The sequence below is a fragment of the Lemur catta genome, chromosome 17 (assembly GCF_020740605.2).
Source record: "Lemur catta isolate mLemCat1 chromosome 17, mLemCat1.pri, whole genome shotgun sequence".
NCBI classification, from domain to species: domain Eukaryota; kingdom Metazoa; phylum Chordata; class Mammalia; order Primates; family Lemuridae; genus Lemur; species Lemur catta.
In genome coordinates this window covers 2,237,240-2,260,000 of record NC_059144.1, presented here as the reverse complement: position 1 = coordinate 2,260,000, position 22,761 = coordinate 2,237,240, and the positions used below count along the sequence as shown (strand labels likewise).

General features: G+C 51.9%; 1 protein-coding gene across 1 annotated transcript in view; it reads right to left on the bottom strand.

Moving 5' to 3' along the window:
* STK32B (serine/threonine kinase 32B) overlaps nucleotides 1–22,761 on the bottom strand; it is a 317,848-nt gene that overhangs the window by 6,867 nt on the left and 288,220 nt on the right. Inside the window, exons 7-9 of the mRNA XM_045528351.1 lie at nucleotides 9,384–9,487; nucleotides 1,734–1,850; nucleotides 1–103 (exon numbers count right to left, since the gene is read on the bottom strand). The exon at nucleotides 1–103 is cut by the window's left edge and continues 23 nt beyond it. Coding sequence (XP_045384307.1) covers nucleotides 1–103; nucleotides 1,734–1,850; nucleotides 9,384–9,487 — 324 coding nt within the window. The remainder of the gene's footprint in view (nucleotides 104–1,733; nucleotides 1,851–9,383; nucleotides 9,488–22,761) is intronic.

Sequence of the window (22,761 nt, the reverse complement as noted above, 5' to 3'; positions counted from 1 at the left end):
GCGTCTTCTCAAACACAGCATCCCAGTTCACGTCGGCCAAGTAGGGCACACTCTGCACGTCACGGAGGCTGGACAGGCGGCTCTCGGGGTCCTTGGTCAGGAGCTGTAGTTGGAGGACAAACGTGGTTCCTTTAACTGGGCACCCTCCAAGGTCATCGGATACTCTGGAGGAGGGAGTCTCAGGACATTTAAGGAACCTCTGCTCTTCATGCACCATTAATGTCGCGCCCCATCTGGGTGGCTGTTGCTGGAAGCACCATCCACACTCATCTCCTTGCAGCCAGGGAGGCACTGAGGGCTCAGGCTTTTCTGCAAGGTCGTCCACAAACGGACTGTGGAGTGGGACCAGCGGTTCAGGCCCCGTGTTCCCTTCTGGGACTAGAGCCCTGCACGGGGCTGCCTGTCACTGATGTCTGCAAAGGTTTCTGGTTAAAAATGAAAAGAACTGGCCACGTCATCTTAGGACTTCCAACTTGGTAATGGGAGGTATCAAACTGTAATAAAATCTATCCCTGGACAGCTATGAGGTGACCTCTGTGACCTAACAGGGTGGACTCATTTGTAGACAAGGGGACAATTTTAACTTCTCCTCCAATTGAGTTTCCGCTAAAAAGGAGTGATTCAGTATAAAAACAGCCAAAGAATATTACCTGGCATCCAAACGGGGCCTCCAGCATTTCAAAACACTGTAGTTTATCAGGTGCCAGGAGTATGGGGCTAAAAATGAAAGGATAGAGGCCCGAGCCCTGGGACTGTCACTCAGCAGTCGTGTGACCCTGGGTGCGCTGCACACTCTGCACTGGCTGCCTCCTGCGAAAGCAGGAAGAACGGCAGCTCTTCCACTTCCAGCCTGGGAGCAGGACGGGCCCAGGGGGATTGGCAGGGCCTGGCACGTGCTAAGCAAGGGCGCAGGCAGCTTCCGCAGGTGGAGCTGGAAGTCAGAGCCCACGCCTAGTTCACTCCCAGCTGTTCCTGCAGAAATCTCCCAGCTACACCCAGTCAGTGGGCTGGAGTCCCACCACACCAGGGACACCTCGTGGGGATCACACTTGCTGCTGTGGAGGCCACTCTGTAGGGGCTGCCCCAAGACAGCGGGTGCCAGTCTGAACAGACTGCAATTCAATGCCATATGGGGGTCACTGCGTGGGGCAGCTGTTCTGAAAGCATGCTGATGCCCAGGCCTGCCCAGATTCTGAGTCACTGGGTGGGCTGGGAGGTGTGAATGTCAGCAGTATGTTAGGCTTCCAGATGATTCTAACAAGCACTCAGGGGTCTGGGGTGGTGCCTGGAAAGGTGCATTTCTACCAGGTTCCCACGTGGCACTCAGCCTGCCTGTCCTGGGCCCACACTCTGAGAACCACTGCTTTATTCTAATAGCAACAGTTCCTGTGAGAAGTCAGGAGATGCCCGATATCTCAAAGCTCAGAGGGTTAAAAGACCATTTGTAGCAAAGATTTTTAAAATTCATATGCATTAAGTATTTCTATTTATTGGGATCCTGCAGCCGAGTGACAAGAGCCGGGAGGCTTGCTGTCACAGGCTCGGTGGTCTGAGGCTTGCTGATCTGTGTGCACTCCCGAGACAGTCCTCATTCCACGGCAGCAGAGCTCAGCTGACTTACTACTTCCATCCCTGCTGTGCCAGTTGTTTTCTACCCCTCCTCTGCTGGTATGCCTGTGTCCACACCAGAGGACTGCAGCCCTTGGCGGCAGGCTGGTGGCTCCCACCCCTACCTTCTTCAGCAGGGCCACCATCCCCCGGCACCACGTGGACGAGTAGTGGACGCGCTCCACCTTGAACATGTTGAGGATCTCGTCGATGGGCGTGGCTGAGTGGATTTCATACGGCCTCTGCAACCAAAGGACAACAGCTAGAGTCAGAGAGAGGGCCACCAGGAAGCCACTATCCGTAGGAATTGAGATTGTGTAGTTACAAGGGGCGATTTATTCTTCCCCTTTAGGTAAGAGTGGGTGCTCCTCTTTCATGGCAGAGCAGGTGGTTCAGACCCATGTGCCCACAGGAACCAGGCCTGGGGCAGTGCAGGACCTGGCATGGGGTGCTGCTGCTATGGACACAGGAGGGTGGGTGACTCACCAAGGCCATATAGCCGGTAAGAGGCAGAGGCAGGATTCCCTCCCAGCAGCCTCACCCCAGAGTCCCTGGTCTGGTCACAGGATGGAGGGTTGACTCTTGCCACCTAACGGGCACCCAGGGACAACTCCAGCCACAGACCTCCCTGCTAGGCTGCTGGGGGGCCTCAGCCCCACTTTGTCTGGCTTGGCTGAACTGGCTCCTGGAGTGGGCCGGGCCGAGACGGCCGGTGTCTGGCTGTGGCTGGGCTGAGTGAGGAGGGGTCGCTGGGCTTCTCCTCCTGCTGTCCTCACCTGCCATCCCCTCCCCCAGTGAGGACACGGAAGCTCTACCCTCCCCAAGTTTGCGAACTTGGTAGAGTGTGAAGCCTCCTAACTGTTTTTTTCGGCATTGCCAGTGGCGATTTCTTGCTTCTAAGCACTTCTCAAGCTCAAAGCCTTTCTTTTTTTCTTTTTATTTATTTCAGCGTATTATGGAGGTACAAATGTTTAGGTTACACATATTGCCCTTGCCCCACCCGAGTCAGAGCTTCAAGCGTGTCCATCCCCCAGACGGTGCACACTGCACCGATTATGTGTGTACAAACCCATCCTCCCCTCCCCCCTCCCATCTGCCCGGCACACGATGAATGTTATTACTATACGTGCACTTCAGTGTTGATCAGTTAATACCAATTTGATGGTGAGTACATGCGGTGCTTATTTTTCAGTTCTTGGGATACTTCACTTCGTAGGATGGGTTCCAGCTCCACCCAGGACAATACAAGAGGTGTTTCTTGACTGTGACCCTGGGGAGGGGCTCAGAGAGTGTCTGAGCCTCAGCTCTCCCCTCCCTTCCCCACCCCACCTCCCACTGAAGGAACAGCTCTCTCGGAGCCCCCTCACCCTCCACCTGGCCACCTGGCTCTGTGGTCCGAGACGCTGTCAGGTTTGCAACACGGTCAAATGTCTTGGGACTAGAAAAGCAGCCGCAACTGCATTGGCCCTGGACATGCTGAGGAAGGAACTCATGATCAATCCATGTGATCTTGGCTGTCTAGTACGGAATTCCCTCGTTAATACTCAGCAGTAAAATTGTTGCTGTCTGTCTCCTCCACGAAACTGGGGCTCCCTGAAGGGGAGGATTTTATCATCTCTGTGTCCCTAGGCCCTGGGCAGCGTCTGCCACTGAGCAGGGTCCCAGAGCACGGTGACAATGGACGCATCAGTCCACCCACAGGTGTGGACTGGACAGTCACCGTGAGCCAGACACCGTGCTGGGACCCTGTGGCATTTAAGGCACTGGCTCCAACCTCATGGAACTTCAGTTCCCACAGGGCTGCTGCGGATAGAGGGTGCCAGTCCGAAGGGGCGAGAGGTCCTGAGCTCTGGGTGGGCTAGAGTCCCCAGGGTAAAGGAGCACCTTTCGCGTCAGCCACCCAGGCCCCCTGGAGAAGGCCTCTGCCCGCACTGTGTGCCTGAGCTGCCTCTGACGTGCCTCCCGGACAGCGGCCTTTCTCGGACCGGCCGCCTCCTCCCCTCCTCCCCTATCTGCTAATTACATGGGAAACTGTTCATTTCACCCTATGACACAGGGAACAAAACCAAAACCTCTGGGCTCTCTTGAAGGGCTAATGAACTTGATTCACTAACATTCTTTAAATATTTCTTCCAGCACTTTTTTCCTCTGGTGGGAAGGGGTGCGCTTCCAGGACTGAGCATTTAAACATTTCCACCTCAAGGTGCTGCCTGCTGCTGCATTTGCAGGACCCCTTTGCCCTCACCAGTAAGAAGGACCAACATTAGGAATGACTAAGACCCAACCGGAAGAGTGCTCCTTATGACACAAAACTCACAGAATCTGTATGAGCTGGTGACTATTGACACAGGAGACAAAACAGAGGCATGGCACCCTGGAACTGGGCACTGAGGGTAAAGGCCAGTGTGGCTCACCGAGGGGCACCTGTGACCACTCCCGTTACAGGTGGAATTGTGTCCCCCAAAATGCGTATGCTAAAGTCCTAACCCCCCAGGACCTGACTTGAGATGGGGTGTTCACAGACAGGATCAAACCGGCATGAGGTCATGGAAGGAGCCTAATCCAACCTGACTGGTGTCCCTGTGGCACGGGGAAGGCCTGTGCGAAGCGGGAGCTAAGGCACAGAGCGATGCACGCGCAGCGGAAAGGGCGTGAAGACACAGGAGGAAGGCCGGGTGCAGACCCCTCCCGCACAGGGTCAGGAGGAACCGACGCTGCCAACACCTTGGTCTCAGACTTCCGGCCTCCAGAACTGCGGGAGGACACATTTCTCTTGTTTGGCCACCAGTGTGTGGAACCACAGCCACCCTGGTCGTCCGCAGGCAGAGCCTGATTGGAGGCGTCTGACACCTGCTTTGCAGACCCCGCCGCTCCCGCACCGCATTCGCCACCTGCGAGGAGGCAGCACAGAGCCCGGGTGCAACGGGCGCTGGGCAGGAACCGACAGGGGCACCTGGCACACGTGGGGGAAGGGCGCGCTCTAGAATCTCCACGGGCGCGGGTGGCAGGAGACCCAGGGCTCGGGACCACCACCCGCAGACGGGCCGGGCCAAGAGCTCGGGTTCCGGACTCTTTAGGATGGCTGCTTCCCACCTTTTTGCCTTTTATAAAGTAATAAATGATGCCGCTCACCCTCGGCGCCCCTGCCCGTGGAACCCAGTTGCCGGAGCTGCGGAGACCCTGGGAGATGACGACCGTCACCTCCTCCCCCAGTCTGAAGGTCAGGAACGGAGGTTTGGGGATGGAAAGAGACTTCCCCGGCGTCCAGAGAGACCCGGGTTCTCATTCTCTGCTCTTTCTGCCAAGTCACCAGAGCCTGAGAACCCAAGCACCAACTAGAGAACCAGCCGGAAACGAATGTAACGACCTCTCTGATTTACATGTCGTTCCCTATTTCCCTCTTGGTAACCTCAAGGCACTCGTCAGTTCTGCTTTCCCCGCGGACTCCCAGATGCGCTCCGTGCTCTCTCTAATCTCTGCAGTTCCCTCCCTTCCCGAGGGAGCCAGACCACTCACAGCAACGATGATGGTCACAGCGGTAACTGTGGCTGCAGCACACTGGGCCGGATCAGGAGGGGCACTCAGAAACAGTCCGACGCGATGACTGCAACGAGCTCATAGCCTCAGGCTCCAGGCTCAGCCCCATCTGTCTGGGCGGTTGCAGAGAAACCCAGGTCCCTTGGCAACGTGACCGGCAGGTATTAAGATCAGTATCGCGCCTGCCGGTGGTGCAGGATTCTGCTGATGCTATGCTCACTCGCTGGCCCTAGGCTGGGTGGACGCAGAACAGCAGGTGGTGTCTGTGAGGTGACCACGGGTACTGCTGGTGAGAGTGACGGTAGCAGCAGGACACTGGACACACTCACCATGCAGGGCGGTGCATCTCGGTTCCAGGAAACTCAGTTTACCAAAAAATGCCAGTTTACCAAGAAATAGAGAGAAGACAGAGGAAAAGAATTGCCGCAGACCTGTTATTTTAACCGTTAAAGCTGAGCTGGGCCTTGGAGACTACCTAAGCCAATGTTTTTTCCCCAAATCTTTTTACTTAAAATCCCAAACACGGAGCAGATGAAAGTGAAGAACCATTCCGCAGGCAATTTAAACCTCTAAGGCTTGAAGAAATATTTTTCCCCCTCTGGACCCGTCGAGTCATTTCTGCAGGGCTCTGAAGTCCAGAAACACAGCCTGAAACCACTGAACCTTCGAGAAGGTCCTACCCCCCTTGAATGGAGGCCAAGGACTCTGTTATCTGCGGGGCTCTGACTCCTGGCACAGTCTCTGTCTGCTTTACTAAGGGACAGAAAGTCAGCACTCACCCCAAGGACCACGCCCCCGTCTTTGCTAGGCTGACACACCCTCCACTTCTCTTTCTCCAGGCAGGGCCCCCACCTGCGCACCCCCGGTGGTTCTCAGCGCTGCCCTCCAACCAGGAGCCCCGACACCTCCTTCTGCTCACTGGCCTCTCTCCACCCTCAACCTCTCTGCCCACACATCCCCAAAGAGAGGAGCTGCCTGGGTCAAAGGCCGGGACGTGGCTGGTGGGCCTGCAACGAGGGTCAAGTCCTCCGGGGACCAGAGAGTGGGCTTTCAGGGCCTCGCCCCTCGTCCATAATGAGACCCCCCGTGCAACGCAATGTGCCAACAGCCTTGCACGCGGGGTCTCACTCAGTGGCCTTTCTTACTCTACGGCAGTGGTCCTCAGCCAGGAACAATGTGTCCCCAGGGGGTACCTGGCAGTGTTTGGAGACACGTTTGGTTGTCATAACCGGGTGGGGGTTTCTGCTGGGCATTGGTGGGTCGAGGCCAGCAATGCTGCTGGACACCCCACCAGGCAGAGGGTCATCCCACACCACCAAGAGTCACCTGGCCCCAAGTGTCCGCAGCCCGGTGCTATGGGCCTGAGTGACTATTCCCACCAGACAGGCTCACCATAGATCATTCAGAGACTGTGCCTCAAAGCCAGGATGCGAACCCAGACATACGTCATGCCACAGATCATACATCCACTGTGCTGCCACGCCCCTGCTTAAACACCGTCCACAGAGAATAGCCAAATGCCCCAGCTGGCCTCCGGGTCCTTTACAGACTGTCCCCTGACTACCCTCTGACAGGTGGTCGGGCCAAACTATCTATAGAAGCGGGCTCAGCCCCCCTTCCTCCTCGCTGCTCACACCATTCCCTCCAGACACGCGTCTCTATGACCCAGCAGAAATGCCTCCTCCCTCAGAAGCTCTCCCCTGCTCCCCTACACCTAAGCCACCAGAACGCCACCTGCATCTACCTGTCGTGTGGCATCATCGCGCTCTGCATGCCTCCCGTGTGCCCCTGTGTCCTGGCCGCACTTTCTCACTTAGTCCCGTGGTGACCGCAGCTGGGCTAACGCTCCTTCTACGAACGAGGAAGTCAGTGCTCGGACAATGCAGCGATTTAGCCCAAATCACAGCACCGAGAAGCACGGGGAGTGGGGACCCATCTCTGCTCGCAGAGCCCGCGAGCCTTTCTCACTGGCAGCAGCAGGAGCCGAGCCGGCCTCTGCCCTCGCGGCCAGTCTTGGTGACTAGAGGTGCTGACTTGGGAAGGACGCAGGCTTGCTCGCCGGCCCTCCCCCAGGCAGGGGTCCCAGGGCAGGGGAAGGAAGCTGACCGTTCGTCATCAGTCATGTACTGGGTGATTTACATCATTGGAATCATTTAATTCTCAAAGCAACCCTGTTGGGTAAATAGAATTACTAATTGTTTTTTGTTAATGCAAAAGGATCCTGAGCACTGAGTCTATTTAAAAGCCTCACTTAAGATCCCAGATGGGGCACCTGTGGAGTCAGCGTTTGAGCCTGTGACAGTCCTCTAAGATTCTTTTTGTCTGTTATGAGGAGGCAGCTTTTGGTTGAATAAGGGGAGAAAATTTCAGCCATTAGAGCTGTCCAAAATTGAAACAGATTCTTTCTGGCAGCAAGGAGCTCCCTGGATCCTGAGGGTAGCCAACGAACAGGTGGGTGATCACCTGTCAGCCTTCCAGGTGGGGTGGGACAATGGCTGGGTGGAGGTGGAGGCTGGGTGTCTCTTCTCTGTGGGAGTTGTCCTCATGGCTGTCCCCGTAGTGTTCTCGTTGGAGGGTGTGGTCCGAGTGCCAGGGAGGCTGGGGCACCGGGCTCTAAAGGGGATGCTGGTGGGCAGCACCTGCTTGGGCCCTTTTCTTTCTCGCGGCAGGGCTGTGGGGGAAGAGCTCAGATTCCGGGCTGGGATCAGAGAGAAGCTGGAGCCTGTTCACGTCCCTTGTCCAGGCTGCAGGCTGCATCCAAACTCACAGGGTCTCAGGCCTGCCAGTGACACCAACTCGGTCCCCCTGCTCTTCCTGCAGAGCACCTGGCTCCTCATGGGGACAAATGGCTGTTCTCCAGGCCGCGTCTAGAGTACTCCTGGGTCTCTGGCCAACAAACCATATTAATACCTTCAACTTCCCACCACCCATCTCTTCAAAAGCTTCCCGACTCTCAGATCCTAGAACACAGCCTGGGAAACCCCCATTAGGACTTTCTCTCATCTTGTGGAAGGAAGGAGCCCCCTGGACGCTGCCAGGGGTGCTGTCACCGGTGTGACTGAGGAATTGCAAGCAGGAAGGATGAGGCCTAAATTTACATAGTCCATGGATAAGTGTGAGTGTTCTTCAGTATAGCTTTTGACTACATCATTTGTTTCTACTGTGAAAAGCAGAGAATAAACTATGTGTATCAACCTGTTACCCTTTGGGTCAAAGATTAAGCCAGGAAACAATATCCGGGAGAAAGATTTACAGGTGTTCTCTCATTCCATCACGTTGTGCCCACGCCCAAGACTCTGACCCCACTATTCACCTCTCCCCGTTCTGTTGAAAGTGGCATCGGGGCCTTTAAGCAGAAAACTCAGAAGAATTAAAAGTGAAACGGGTTATCTGTGGTGCGGCAGGGCCCGCTCCATCCTTGGGGCTCTTTGCCGAGCCGTCATCTGCGACTGCATGGACCGTGAGGAATGACAGCCAGTGCTCTCCCTGTTGGCGGGCGTCCAGTCACGCTAGGGCAGCTGCTCGCCGTGGTCATTCGCAGGAGTGAGCACGAAAGATGAACAGCCTCTGGCAGACGCCTGTGCGCTCCGGTTGGCACAGCGTCACGGCCCACATCGCCCTTCCTGAGCATGTGCCAAACCCACCCACCAGAAACAAGCAAACCTGTGGGACATTCATTCTCTGTATTCAGTGTCTATGAAAGCGAACAAGTTCAGATGTTCTTTGCATTCTAAAAACACCACATATAATAATTATGTTTATGATGAATTCAGGAGAAATTATCAAGATCAAGAGCAGAAAATAGTTGCTTGAACTACGGGGTAACAAATCATACCTATTTGCACTCACATAGTGTTTACGATTTACAACTGCTCTCATCTTTCGTTCATTCATTCATTCATTCAACACCCATAATCCCTGTGCCTGGGGACCCCACACGCAATAAGACCCCCGCAATGAATAAAGCACTGTGGGCCCTTACAGCACCTTCTTTGGGCGTGAATATGCATGTATGCAAATGACCATGAAACAACAGCGCAATTGCAGCCAGTGGGAGGAGCTTGCTTTCTGCCGGCTCTGTTAGGCACTGGAGCTATAAGGACATAAAGTTAACAGTGTCTTCCACAGTGCACTGCCCCAGCTGCGTGCCCTGCCCACTCCGCCCAGCCTGGCACAATTTGAGCCCCCGGTGCACGGTGCACGACCCCTCATGCTCACCGCGCAGGCACATGCCTTACCCAGCCCCGCAGGAGCTCGTAGGCTGTGACACCCAGGGACCACCAGTCGACTGGGTAAGAGTACCCAGGGCCTCCGTCCACGTACACCTGGAACACCTCCGGGGCTGCCAACGACAGGACAAAGAGAACATCATTGTGTGCCACAGCTTATGCAGCCACAACCCCTAAGAGAGGGTCACCAGGATACGAACCCAGCTTTTATGGACGGTGAGACCGGTACTTGTTCCACTGTGCCACGTGACTCCTGCCTTAGTGAGCCAGGAGCTGAGAACAAGTTGCTGGCATCACAGGGAGCACCCACGCGGCCCCCAGGGCAGAGGACAGACGGTGCCCGACGGGCGCGGTGGGAGGGGTCTCCTTCGGGACAGTGAGGGAAAGCCCCCTGGGGAGGAGGATTTGAACGAGCAGGAATCCCAGTCTGCTGCGAGAACGGGTGGGGTGCACTCAGAGCGAAGAGGAGGAACTGAGCCCCCAAGAGGTTGAGAACCTTGATAAACGCCACCCTGCTTGTGGCACCAATACCCAGGCCAGGCGTCCCAACAGCCAGGACGCTCAGAGCTCTTTGAGCCTGGTGCCTATCTCAGGGACGATTTCGTCTTAGCACAGGTGGAGTCTAACATGAAGTACCCAGAGGAGGAAAGTCCACAGAGGCAGAAGGCAGACTGGAGGCTGCCAGGGGCTGGGGCTGCGAGGGAGGGAACCCACGTGCTTATTCATGGCTTTCCTTTGGGGGTGAAGGCAACGTTCTGGAACCAGGTAGAAGTGTGGTTGCACAACACTGTGAATGTTCTAAATGCCACTGAATCATTCCCTTTGAAATGGTTAATTTTGTGTTACGTGAATTTTACCTTAGTAGAAAAAAATGTGAAGGATGGAGGCCTGAGGACGGTGGACCCGCGTTCTCCAGAGTCCTGCACTTGTCCTGGGGGCCCCGGCCCTGCCCGCTCTCTGAGGGACTGAGCGCTGGGTTGACCTCATGGCCTCGCCCCCACCTCACTAGGCCAGGAGTGCAGCGCAAGGTCCAGTTGTTCACATTGGCTTCCAGGAAAATTGTGTGAAATGTTGATTATTTTCTAGCAAATTAATCTGCAGGCATAATTCCATTTTACAGCTGTCAGAGCAGCCCAGATCTGTCTCGGGAGCCGCAACATGCTGTGATCATAAGCTGTCTCGATCCAATTTGCAAACTGTCATTCACTCAGCGTGAGGCGGGGAGGGCCGACCGGGCAGGAGAGGAGACACTCGGCTTGGGCTGCTGAGTCTGCAGCTCCACACGAGGATCCGCCCAGAGGCCACGTTCCCGCCACTCTCTAGCAACACTCTGCGGGGATCGCATTTCACTCTGCACTTGCACCCCGGGCTCTCCTTTCCTCTTCACAGCAGCCTCTGGGGGACATGGTGTCATACGACACAGTTACAGATGGGGGGGGGGTCCAGAGAGGGCCAGCTATGTGAAGGAGGTCACACAGCCAGGAAGTGCAACACTGTGACACACCTTACACATCAGCTGAATTCCTGTTTGAAATAAGGTTTGTATCAGTGTTGCTTTTAGTATAAAAACATACTCAGCGCCACACTGGGGCAAGACGCAACTAGGATTTGAGGAACTGTCCCCTACGGTTTTTGGCCCTCACGAAGGAACCGCCTTGGTATGTCGGGGACCAGGAAGACTGCCAGTGAAGTTGGGGTCACTTGCTGGTAACACGCCACTTACTTTGCCTCAGTTTTGTAGACTGTGACACAACCCCGTTTACATGCAGGGCTGTCAGTGAGGGAACACGCAGCAAGGGCTTTGCAGGCGGCGCTGCCACAGCAAGTGCCCGAACATTAGGCCTTGTTAGCAGGAGTCCAGTTGTCCCTCAACCTCCTCTTGCTCAGTCACATGTAGCCACCCCGCCATGCCCCTAGTCGTCCAAACCAGTAACCTGGGGACCGTCCTCAACTCCATCCTCCTCAGCCTCGTGAACTGTCATCTCTGAACCTCGTGGGTTTTGTATTTTCAGCATCTTTTTGTCTCCCCCTTCCTATCTGTCCTAGATCAACCCGACCCCAACGTGGGTGCTCACACTTGTGCATTAAGCGTCTGGTGGGCACGTTCACCGATTTCCTGGTATGTGCTGGGCGCTGAGCCAGGCTGTTCCCAATCCCACCTCCGGGCCCAGAGCTGAGCTTGAACCTATAGGGATTTCATTCCTTATGCCACAGACTGTGCGCCTGGCCTGCTTCCCTCTGTCCCAAGGGTTCTGGGAGACAAGTCACGCCGTGTTTGTCCACGGGCCCTACGGTGCGGGACACACCCACGACGGCAGGAGTGGCTGTGTGTGCAGAGGGTTCCCCATAAACCCTCGTCAGGCCGAGCAGCCCAGACCCCATTTGGAACTCAGGGGAGAAGCAGCAGCTGAGTGACTTGCTGCTCTCCTTGCTGTTGTGACCGATCAAGTGGCAAATGTCTGCAGTCCTAGAGAAGGTGACATTCCCTCCTCCCCCACCCACTTGGGGCTGACAGAACATAGACAACGTTTATGTCGCAGTCCCTATGCCACCACAGTGACAGCTTTGGTGGCTCAGAATTGCAGTGCTTGGACTTGTGAGACCCGCACAGGTTTGGAGCTGGAGCCGCACACCTCATGACGTCCTTTCACACGGGGGACGAGCAACAGCAGCCGCCATCTGTCAGGGGCTGTGTTAAGGATCTGACGCGTATTTCCTCTTTAATCCTCCCAGCCACATACAGAGATAAGTGCTATGACGACGCGCATTTTACAGATGAGGAAGCAGAGTCTTGAAGGGGTGTGGGGGGCTGAATCATGAAACCCCATCAAAGATTTGTCTAAGTCTTAAGCCCTGGTGCTGTGAATGGGGCCCTATTTGGAAATGGGTCTTGACAGATGTAATCAAGTTAAGAATCTCAAGATAAAATCATCCTGGATTTAGACTGGGTCCTAAACCCAGTGACTGATGTATTTATAAGAAAAAGGAGGAAGGTCTGAGGCAGAGGAGACGCCATGTGCAGACGCAGGCAGACCGCAGTGATGCAGCCACAAGCCAAGGAAGGCTGGGGGCTGCCAGAAGCCGGGAGAGGCAGGAAGGATCCTCTCTCACAGCCCTTCGAGGGAGTGTGGCCCCGCCGACACCTCGATATTGGACTTGAGCCTCCACAATTGTGAGAAAATGAACTTCTGTCATTTCAAGCCACCCAGTTTGCAGTAATTTGTTTTGCAGCCGCAAGACATGAACACAAGGGCTAAGGAACTCGCCCAGCCGGCACCACAGCGCTGGGATTGGCAGCTCAGTTTGCTGACCCCAAGGTCCTTTCTCCTATACCAGGTGATCGGTGCCCTCTGTCCTTCCCTCCCAGGGCCTGGTGCTCAGGCAAGTACACAGAAGGCACTTGATCAATGTGTGCCAATTGGCTCTCTCACCCCGATGCTGTAGGGCTAGGCCAGCTCCTTGGTGTCCGACTCAGAGGAAGAAACAGCTCACGGCGTCTCGGGATGTCAGCGTGGCAGAGGTGCGAGCTCCCTCAGGAGCCCTGTCATCCCCTCCTTGTTAGAGCCGGCCACCAGGCTCAAGGAGGAAGAGTGGCTTTCCTTGGCCACCCACGTACTGACTCTGGGGTTAAGACTGGAACTCTTGGTCCTGACTCCCAGGTCACAGTGATAGTCACCTGTCAGTCCTCGATAATTCTGCCGCCTGACAGCACTTCTACCCACCCTTCCTCTTTGTGGGCACACTGCCGGTGCGACGCCTGTGCTCTGCTCCACGTCCCCTGCGGTGGGCTCCCAACCCAGCCTCAGGTCCCAGCGCCTCTTTCTCCGATCTGTCCTCCTTGCTGAGGGGAGCATCGGCCTTCCCACGCTCAGGCTGTGGCATTCCCTGCTACAGACCTTCCCAGCGTGATGGCTGTTTCACACACTGCTCCTTGCAATGCACTGGCCCAGTGCCAGGCTGACAGGTGCAGGAGAAGAAAGGATTTGGAGATCCACCAGGCCTGAGGAGTGATGAGGCTAACCACTCTATTCTTCCCTCCAGGACTTCTCAGGGCCTTTTGTGTGCTAATGCCCTCCTGGGACTCTCCAAGGAGCCTGACTCGGCAGCAGGCATGGCTTGGAAATGTATTGACTTGATCCTGAAATCTTTTCTCTGTGTCGTTTTTGGTGGAATGCTACAGGGCACCAGGGCTGGGGACCCGTCTGCCTAGAGGGTGAGTCTGAATTCTGTGGCCCAGCACTCAGGCCCCTCCAGCACCTGCCGGGCGGCCTCCCAAGCTGCCCTGTGCCTCTGCACTTGCCCACGGCCACCCCTGGTCCCGCTTGCTCATGCTGCATCTGTTCTGCTCCTGACACGCTCTGTATCTGTCCCTCTCTCCTCATTCCCCAGGCTGTCTCACAAAAGATGCAGCTCCAGGTTACCTGCTCCAGGGACCTGCCGTGAGCCATTTACTCCTCAGAATCTCTCTCTGCTGTTATTGTTTCCTTACACACCCTCCTCTCCAGGCTAGATTCGGGGCTACCTCTCCACCCACACCCTCTCTTCCTCTCCTGCTGCGGTTTTGCTTATGTGTCTGCCTTTTCTCTCTAGACTCCAAGCACCTCGAGGGAAGGGACTGTCGTGTTCTCCTTGGTGCCTCATGCCTTGCCTAGTACCAAGAAGACCTGTAAGAAAAGTTTGTTGATTGACTAAATGAATGAATGATCATATTAATAATAAAAATAGCAAACATGCGTATGGCCCTTGCTATATATCAAGCACTGTTCTAAGCTGCTAATAAAAATAGCTAACCCTTAAGAAGAATCTGCTATGTGCCAAGTCTTGTGTTAAGAGCTTAACAGTATTAACTCATCTTCTGAGTTATGGAATCTGAGCCAGCCTCTCCCGATTCTCACCAAGGAAGAGCCCAGTTGCTCTGGGCCAACACTGCTGAGGCCAAGACGGATTCCTGTGGCTCAGTGTGATGAAGGCAGCCAGAAGGGGAGAGTCCTGGCTTGCTAGGGCAGCAAGTGACAAACTGAGCAGATAATCAGAGTAGGCTACGGAGATGTCCAGACAGGTTGTCCAGAGTTCAAGGTCTGGGTGCACCTGCTTGGGTTATGGTTGAATGAAATGCTGCAAGGCCTCCCAGAAAAAAAGAAAAAACTAAAACCTCTTCTAATCCCTGGTGGGGGAACTAACAGCCCAAGATTTATTTTGTCAGCTGTTGGAAATGCCACCTGTAGCCATCACCATCATGTACATAGCATTTGTGTGGGGCTTCATCGAGCACAAACATTCTGGCATATGTCACCCCTTCTGTCCTTGAAGCACGCGGGGCCACAGAGGAAGAGACTGCGGCCCACGGAGGCTAAGGGACACATTCAGGGCCATGAGACAGTGCGTGCAAGAGCCTAGACCAGAGCACCTTTCTCACGACTTCATCAGTAGAACTGCTCCATTATGATTATGAGCAGCATCCTTATTGGCAACACCAATAGCTACATCATTAATGCGGCCATTTACTGGGCATCAGCAATGCGCCAGCAGTTCTTCAGGATTCTCTACGAATGTCCTTCACTCCTGAGAAAAGCTAGCGTTGACGGATTACTGCCAGACGCCAGGCACTGTGCCGAGGGCCACCTGCACTGCATCGTTTCAAGGTGAGTGCTATTACGGCCTCCATTTCAGGAGAGGGGCTTGGGGAGAGTACGTGCCACGCCCAGGGGCACACGGCCACCGAGGCTCACAACCTTACTGCAGCCCAGGCCTGCTCCATTCTCCAGAGCCAACCGGAGTGACGATCAGAACCTGGCTCTGTCTCCTTTAAAGTCCACACAGTTTCCATCAAATTCTGCTATCTTTATGTATGTGCCGAAAATAAAAATCATACATCATAGTATATATACACACACATAAAATAAACTATGTTTTATATTCCAAAATCTCTCCGTGGTCAATGTGTTAAGTCTACTAATTTAATTGGAAACCAAATCAAGAGTGAAGATCCAGGAACTTCATGTTTGAGGAGATGAGGGTTTCAACATAACCCAAAAGAAAAAAAAAGTGGATTCACCATTAACATGCATATAAATGATAAATAAAAATGATTTAAAATCCCATGGAAACTGGCTCTTGAATCACATTCCCTGACGGTGCCTGTTTTCCTCCCTGCTGCCTGCCGAGGGCTGTCGCAGTGCCGGCTGCATGCTGCCGCTCTGGGGGTTCTCGTGGGCCTGTGAATCCGCTGGGTGGACACCAGGCACCACGGAACCCTCGCTGCCCCCAGCGTGGCCCAGTGGCGCAGCAAGATCAGCCCCGCCTCCCGCTAGCCATCTCTGCAGGCAGCTGAGCACTTCTGCCTATGCAGGTTTGAAACAGAAAGTGGGTTTTGATTCCAAAGAGCAACAGGGCATCACATAATTGGCCTTCCAGAAAGGCAAGAACATGGGGCATCACATGAGAGAGATTGCCTTTCTTTCCATCAGAAACGTAAATGTGCTTTTGGTGGGATTTGCCCCCTACACTAACCACACAGAGTTTACTTCCTTATTAGACTAAAAATATGAAAAACATACAATAACCCCCCAAGTTGTAATTATGAGCTTGCTGCTTTAGCTCCATGACTGTTGCTGAGGCTTCGATAGCTTCAGTGGAGCGTGAGATGCTATTCAGCATCCAGTCCAGGAGCTGGCAGGCGTCCAGGATTTGTTTCTACAGGTAAGGGCTCCCTTCTTGGCTGGGAACAGAGAATGCCCACATTTCAGCCTGGAGGGAACCTTCAGGGGAAATTCCTTCTTTCCCAAATTTCATAGATAAGGAAGCCAAGTCCTCGTGGAGGGGTTAAATGATGTCTGGCCAGCCGGGACTAGAACCCAGGTCTCCTGCTCACTGACGCTTTCTTCAAGGCAATACCTCGTCTCCAGCTTGCACATCCCTGCTGCACGACGGTCAGACCTGTGCACCTGGACATCTCTACCTAAAGGTCCCACGGGCACTACGCAGCCTGTCCAAATCCAACTCTTGCCTTTCAGATGGCCCCTTCTCCTGGGTTCTCAGTCGCAGCCAATGGTTTGCTCAGTTGCACAGTTAGAAACCTGGGAGGCATCTTGGACTGTATCCCTCTTTCAGCCTTTGTTTCTGATCATTCCATTGGTCCCCAAGACTCATCATTTTTCCTTTCCAGAAACTTCCTCTCTGTGCTCTACTCTGGCCCTTTTTCATCTCTGTCTGGTCTCGGGCCAGATCCCTTCCCCCACCTGCCTGCCTCCAGCCTGGTTTCTTTAACCCCACCTCCACCTGCCTTGTTGGACCTTCCTAGGTCAGCCTGATCGATGGAACGTCGACATGTAGAGGCGGCAACTGCCCAGCCTGTGGCTGAACCCCAGTGCCAACGCTTAGTGGCACAAGGGCTGGGGTGAGCCGCTTAGCCTTTTATTTGTGCCTCAGTTTCCTCATCCATAAAAGAAATAACAATAGCTGCTACATAATGTCACCGTGAAGAGAAAATGGAGTTGTGTGTATATTTTTATTGAGTATATAGTAAGTGCTCGATAAATGCACTCATATCATTGTGTTATTATTCACGTTTAAATCACTTGCTTAAAATCATTCCAAGTTTTCCTATTTACTGTAGAATAAAGTTCAAACTCCTTAGCATAAAAACTTCCTAAAAACTCACCCCAATTGCCCTCATAGCTTCATATTAAGCCACTGTCCTCATTGCACTCATGTAACAGCTTCAAATAGGACACACTCTATTTTTAATCTTCTATCACTTGCCTAGTAACCTTTACCCTGTTTTTCATACTCATGAACTCCTATTCATACTTCAAGACTCAGACCGAATTTCAGTCCTCCGTAGACTGTTCATCAAGTCCCTTGCTATTCCTGTTTCACTCTTTCATCCTGTCCTTGCCAAGCACATTGATCTACACTCTGAATTCTCACCAAACCCTTGCTCATTCCTCCCTTGCAGCACTGCTTTAGCATGCTGTATTTTATGAATAATTCATAGTATACATGCCCACCTTCCTCACTGGGTGGTGACTCTCTGCAGGCAGGGACTAAGCCAGCCTCAGGTCCTCAGGGATTAGCATGGGGCTGGTCTGGAAGTAGGTGCTCACAGTGGCAAAGAAGTTGAAGTCACAGAGTCCTGCCTTCACGTCTCAATAGTTACTCCACTGGTTATTTGTCATCGGGCAAGCATTTAACCTCTGGGTAAGTCTCATATTCTGTGGAGTAATAATAACTCCTACATCACATATGTGATAACATATGTGTTGTATTTAGTTCAGGGACAGACACAAAGCAAGTTCTCAACAGATGTGCGCTAGTTTTTACGAGATCAATTCATTATGGAACAGGCAATGACATGCACGCATGAGCGGAAGCCAAGGTCCGTGTTGTGCACGGCCCCCAGATGGTTCGAAAGCTCCGTCATAATCCTCCGGACAAGGCTGTGGGAAGCAGAGACGAGCAGCAAGCTCGTCCGGACTCTCTGGATCTCTTGGGGGTAATTTATATTTCCTTGGCTCTTGGCCAGATGAACCCCGGTGCCACATGCTTCGGTATTGTTTGAGATAACATGAAGCCACCGCATCAGTCTGATATTTTCTAGTTTTGAAGGGATGCCAGTAGCATTAATAGCAACGGAAAACTCATTTCACTACCGTATGTAAGAAACTGCTCGGCCCTTGGCCCTGTCAGGATTTCATAGGCCTGCACCGGAAGAGGGAGAGCAGAGGAAGTTTATCTGGCTACTGAGCAAACAGGGAAGCTCTGATGAGAGCAGAAACAGATCACGGGGCAGTACCAGAAACCTGCTTCATGCTCAATGTGTAAGATTCGACTAGTAAATTTTTTTTAAAAAGACTTTGCTCAGGTCACACTAGTTTTCATTTGGTTCTTTCTATGGGCCAAGCTCCGTTTTGCCTCAGGGCCTTGGCAATTGCAGTTCCATCTCCCAGCAATGCTTTTCCTTCCCTTTTTGCTGAGCAATGCCTACTCATCCTTTAGGACCCAGGTGGAAAGTTAATTTGAACCCTCCAATCTAATTCATCTGCCCCATCGTTATCTCTCTTTCCCGTCATGATTCTTATAAATATTTCAAACAATTCTGCTCTATTTAAAATGTAGGAATTGGAGTGTCACACCTAGTCTAGCAATAAGAAAAAGCTAGACAATCTATAAAATCGTAACTTTTCTTGAATCTGACTAGCTTGAAATCTAAAGAAAGCCAGGGGCTTTCAAGAATAGATAGGGCTGTGAATATTGGCTTACCTTGGGAATGAAATGGGGAAAAAATAGGGCTGCTATAAAAGATGGTAACATTTTAGCTAAAATTTGGAATCCCTCAAGAGAATGATACTATATAAATGAACTTTTCTAACAGCATCAGATGCTATTTGGAAGTTCATCCAGGGTTTCCCACAGTGACTGTGTAAAATGCACTGATTCTAACTCTGTCCGCTAGTTAGAATGTCATTCTTCATGAAAACTTTCAAAAGTCTCTACTAAAAATAGAAAAAAATTAGCCAGGCAACTAAAAATAGAAAAAATTAGCCAGGCGTGGTGCCTGTAGTCCCAGCTACCAGGGAGGCTGAGGCAGGAGGATCACTTGAGCCCAGGAGTTTGAGGTTGCTGTGAGCTAGGGTGATGCCACGGCACTCACTCTAGCCCGGGCAACAAAGTGAGACTCTGTCTCAAAAAACAAAGTCAGATTCAAAAGGCTATATCCAACAGACATGGTGGGAGGGGCAAGATGGCGGATGAGAAAAACCACCAGCCAGAGTCTCTGCAAGAAAGACAGATTTTAGAAGAAAGTGAAAAAAAATAAACAGGCAGACAAACATAGATCAGACGAGGGTCGGAAGGGAAAGTGCCTGAAACTACAGGAGACTCCACACGAAGAAGTTGCGGAGGAGAACTGGAAGGACAAAGGCCCCCGAGAGGCTTGGAGACCAGCAACAAGGGAGGTGGAGCAGCTACATTTCCCCTCCCTTGCGTTTTGGACTGCGGGTGGGCTCCTGAGCGGAGAGACCTGCCCACTCCAGCCCAGAGACGGCCACTGCCAGTGAGCCGTGAGCCTCTTGTGGACAGCGCACCCGGCTCCCGGCTCCCTCATGGCACCTCCTGGTCCACAGACGCGAGCTGATCGGCAGGTACCATATTGTTTCATTCTCCCCTCCCCTTCCCTACCGGCCGCTGCCAAGAGAGACAATTTAGCCACCACCTGGAGGCATCTGCAGGGAACGTGACCTTTCCTTTTGGGGACCTACAGCAGACTGAGGGGTACTCAGATTGTGAGCTTCCTACCCACCCGCCCTCCCAGGTGATCCTTGCCTGGTGACTCCAGGAGAGCGGGGTAAATCCCGAGGCAGAGAGACATCAATCCAGCTTGGGCACCCCGTAGGTGACTTGAGACCGGCACTCCTCTCCCTGGAAGGGTCAGGGATTGATCTCCAGGGCCCAGGGGACAGGCCTGTGGACCAGATCCTGTACACCCAGGTCTCAATTGCGTTGCCCTGGGGCACAGAAGGGATATTTGTGAACGACCCTACTGAGTGTGTGTGCCTTCAGGGGCAGATCAGCGTGCCTGAGGGGAAATCCTCCTCCTACAGGGAAGCCATGTGCCCAGCCCAGGCTGCGATCCTGGGCAAGGAACCTCTTGGCCTGCATGACAGCCATGGAAGATCCACTGGCTTGAGGTCCTACATGCTGGCAGAGGCCTGGGAGAAACTGCAGAATAGGGGAGGGTGGAAAGGAGGGTGCTCCAGACTACAGGTCTCAGACAGCCCCACCCCCACATGCAGACTTTTTGGCCTAGTGGGGCCATTTCAGCTCCTCCCTGGCAGCTTTGCCTAGAAGCAGAGAACAGACCTTTGACCCCCTGCTAACAGCATTTGTGGAGCTTGAGGGCAGGCTCGCCCAACCCAGCTCTGCCCAGGCTCACTCCCCCACCTGCCCCCACTGAAGTGGAAAATAGGACACACCTAGAAGTCCCAGGGCCACACCCCCCACCTGAGGCACTAGAATGCCCCTCCAGAGGAATAAGAGCTGGTTACAGGACCCAAAAACAACAAGACAGCCTGCTTCTTCCAGCAAGCTCCACCTACTGACAGGCAGGTCATTCTGCACACCCTTTTACTGCATCTACTGACTCATCATACAGGGTGTGGTCGAATCTCCCCCACCAACACCACCTACTGGCTCAGAGACTAAACAGGGTATGTCATTATCTATATGAAAATCTAAAGGTAAGAAGCAACAGCTGATCCAGATGGGAAGGAATCAGTGAAAGAACTCTGGAAGTATGAAGAATCAAATGGAAAGCACACCCCCAAATGGGAACACCAGCTCTCTAGCAATGGACATCAACCAAATTCAGAACACTAAAATGACAGAAAAAGAATTTCAAACATGGATTGTAAGAAAACTCAATGGTATGCAAGAAAAAATGGATAACAAATACAAGGAAACCACACACACACACAAAAAATCCAGGACTTGGAAAAAAAATTCACTAAAGAAATCAAAATATTAAAGAAAATCAAACTGAACTCCTGGAAATGAAGAATTTATTCAGGGAATTACAAAACACAGTGGAAAGCCTCAAGAGCAGGGTAGATCAAACAGAAGAGAGAATCTCAGAGATCGAAGATAACACCTTCCAATAGAATAAGTCAGTCACAGAGATAGATCAAAGAAATAAGAGAAAAGACCAGAGTCTGCAGGAAATGTGGGATTATGTGAAGAAGCCTAACTTGAGTGTTATGGGCATTCCTGAAGGTGAAGAAGACAATACACAAGTGTTGGATAAGCTATTTGAAGATATAATTGAGGAAAATTTCCCAAGCCTTGCTAAAAATCTGGATATACAGGTACAAGAAGCTCAAAGAACCCCTGGGAGACTCATTGCAAATAGGAAGACACCACATTATGCAGTCATCAGACTGCACTAAAGAGGCCATTCTTTGAGCTGTAAGGTAAAAGAAACAAGTAACAAAGAACGGAAAGCCCATCCAAATAATGCCAGATTTCTCAACTGAAAGCTCACAAGCAAGAAGAGACTGGTGCCCCATTCTCACTTTTCTGAAACAGAATAATGCCCAGCCTAGAATATTGTACCCTGCAAAGCTAAGTTTTGTATACAAAGGAGAAATTAAGACATTCTCAGATAAACAAAGACTGAGGGAATTCACCAAGACAAGACCAGCCCTCCAAGAAATACTCAAAACAGAGTTGCACATGGACCAGCACAAGAAACACTCACAAATGTAAAACTACTCAAAAGCTAAAGATCAAAGGCCAGATACCACAATGGCTCAAGACAGAAAACATAGCAATGAAGTTCTACCCAACAGGATGAACAGAAATCTGCCCCACCTATCAGTTCTCTCAATAAATGTGAATGGCTTCAACTCCTCACTCAAGAAACATATGCTGCCCCAATGTATAAAATAATACAAGCCAAGTATCTGCTGTCTCCAGGAAACTCATCTAACTTGCAAGGATGCATTTATACTGAAAATAAAAGGGGTGGAAATCGATATTTCAAGCAATGGAAGCCAAAAGAAGGCTGGTGTGGCAGTTTTAATTTCAGATAACTTAGTTTTTAAGTCAACAAAAGTAATGAAAGACAAAGATGGTCACTATTTAATGGTGAAGGGTACAGTTCAACAAGAAGACATAATTACACTTAATGTGTATGCACCCAACTTAGGTGCACCCAGATTCATAAAGCAAACCCTACTTGATCTAAATCAAATGATAGACAGCAACACCATAATAGCTGGAGACTTCAACACCCTGCTGACAGCACAGGACAGATCCTCCAAACAGAAAATAAACAAAGAAATAATGGACTTAAACTTAACACTAGAACAAATGGGCCTGACTGACATTTACAGGACATTCTATCCAAAATCCACTGAATATATGTTCTTCTCACCAGCTCATGGGACATTCTTTAACATTGACCATATCCTAGGACACAAAGCATGTCTTAAAAAATTAAACAAAAATAGAAATTATACCATGCATCTTTTCAGATCACAGTGGAATAAAAGTAGAAATCAACCCTAACAGAAATTTTCATTTCTACTCAAAGTCGTGGAAGCTAAACAAGCTTCTCCTGAATGATTATTTTATAAATGAGGAAATCAAGACAGAAATCAAAAGATTCTTTGAGCTAAATGACAATGGAGACACAAGGTATCAAAATCTGTGGGACACAGCTTAAGCAGTCCTAAGAGGAAAGTTTAGTTCCATAAATACCTATATCCAAAAGACAGAAAATTTACAAATAGACAACCTAATGAACAGACTCAAAGAGCTGGAGAAAGAAGAACAGACGGACCCCAAACCCAGCAGAAGGAGTGAAATTAATAAGATCAAATCAGAACTA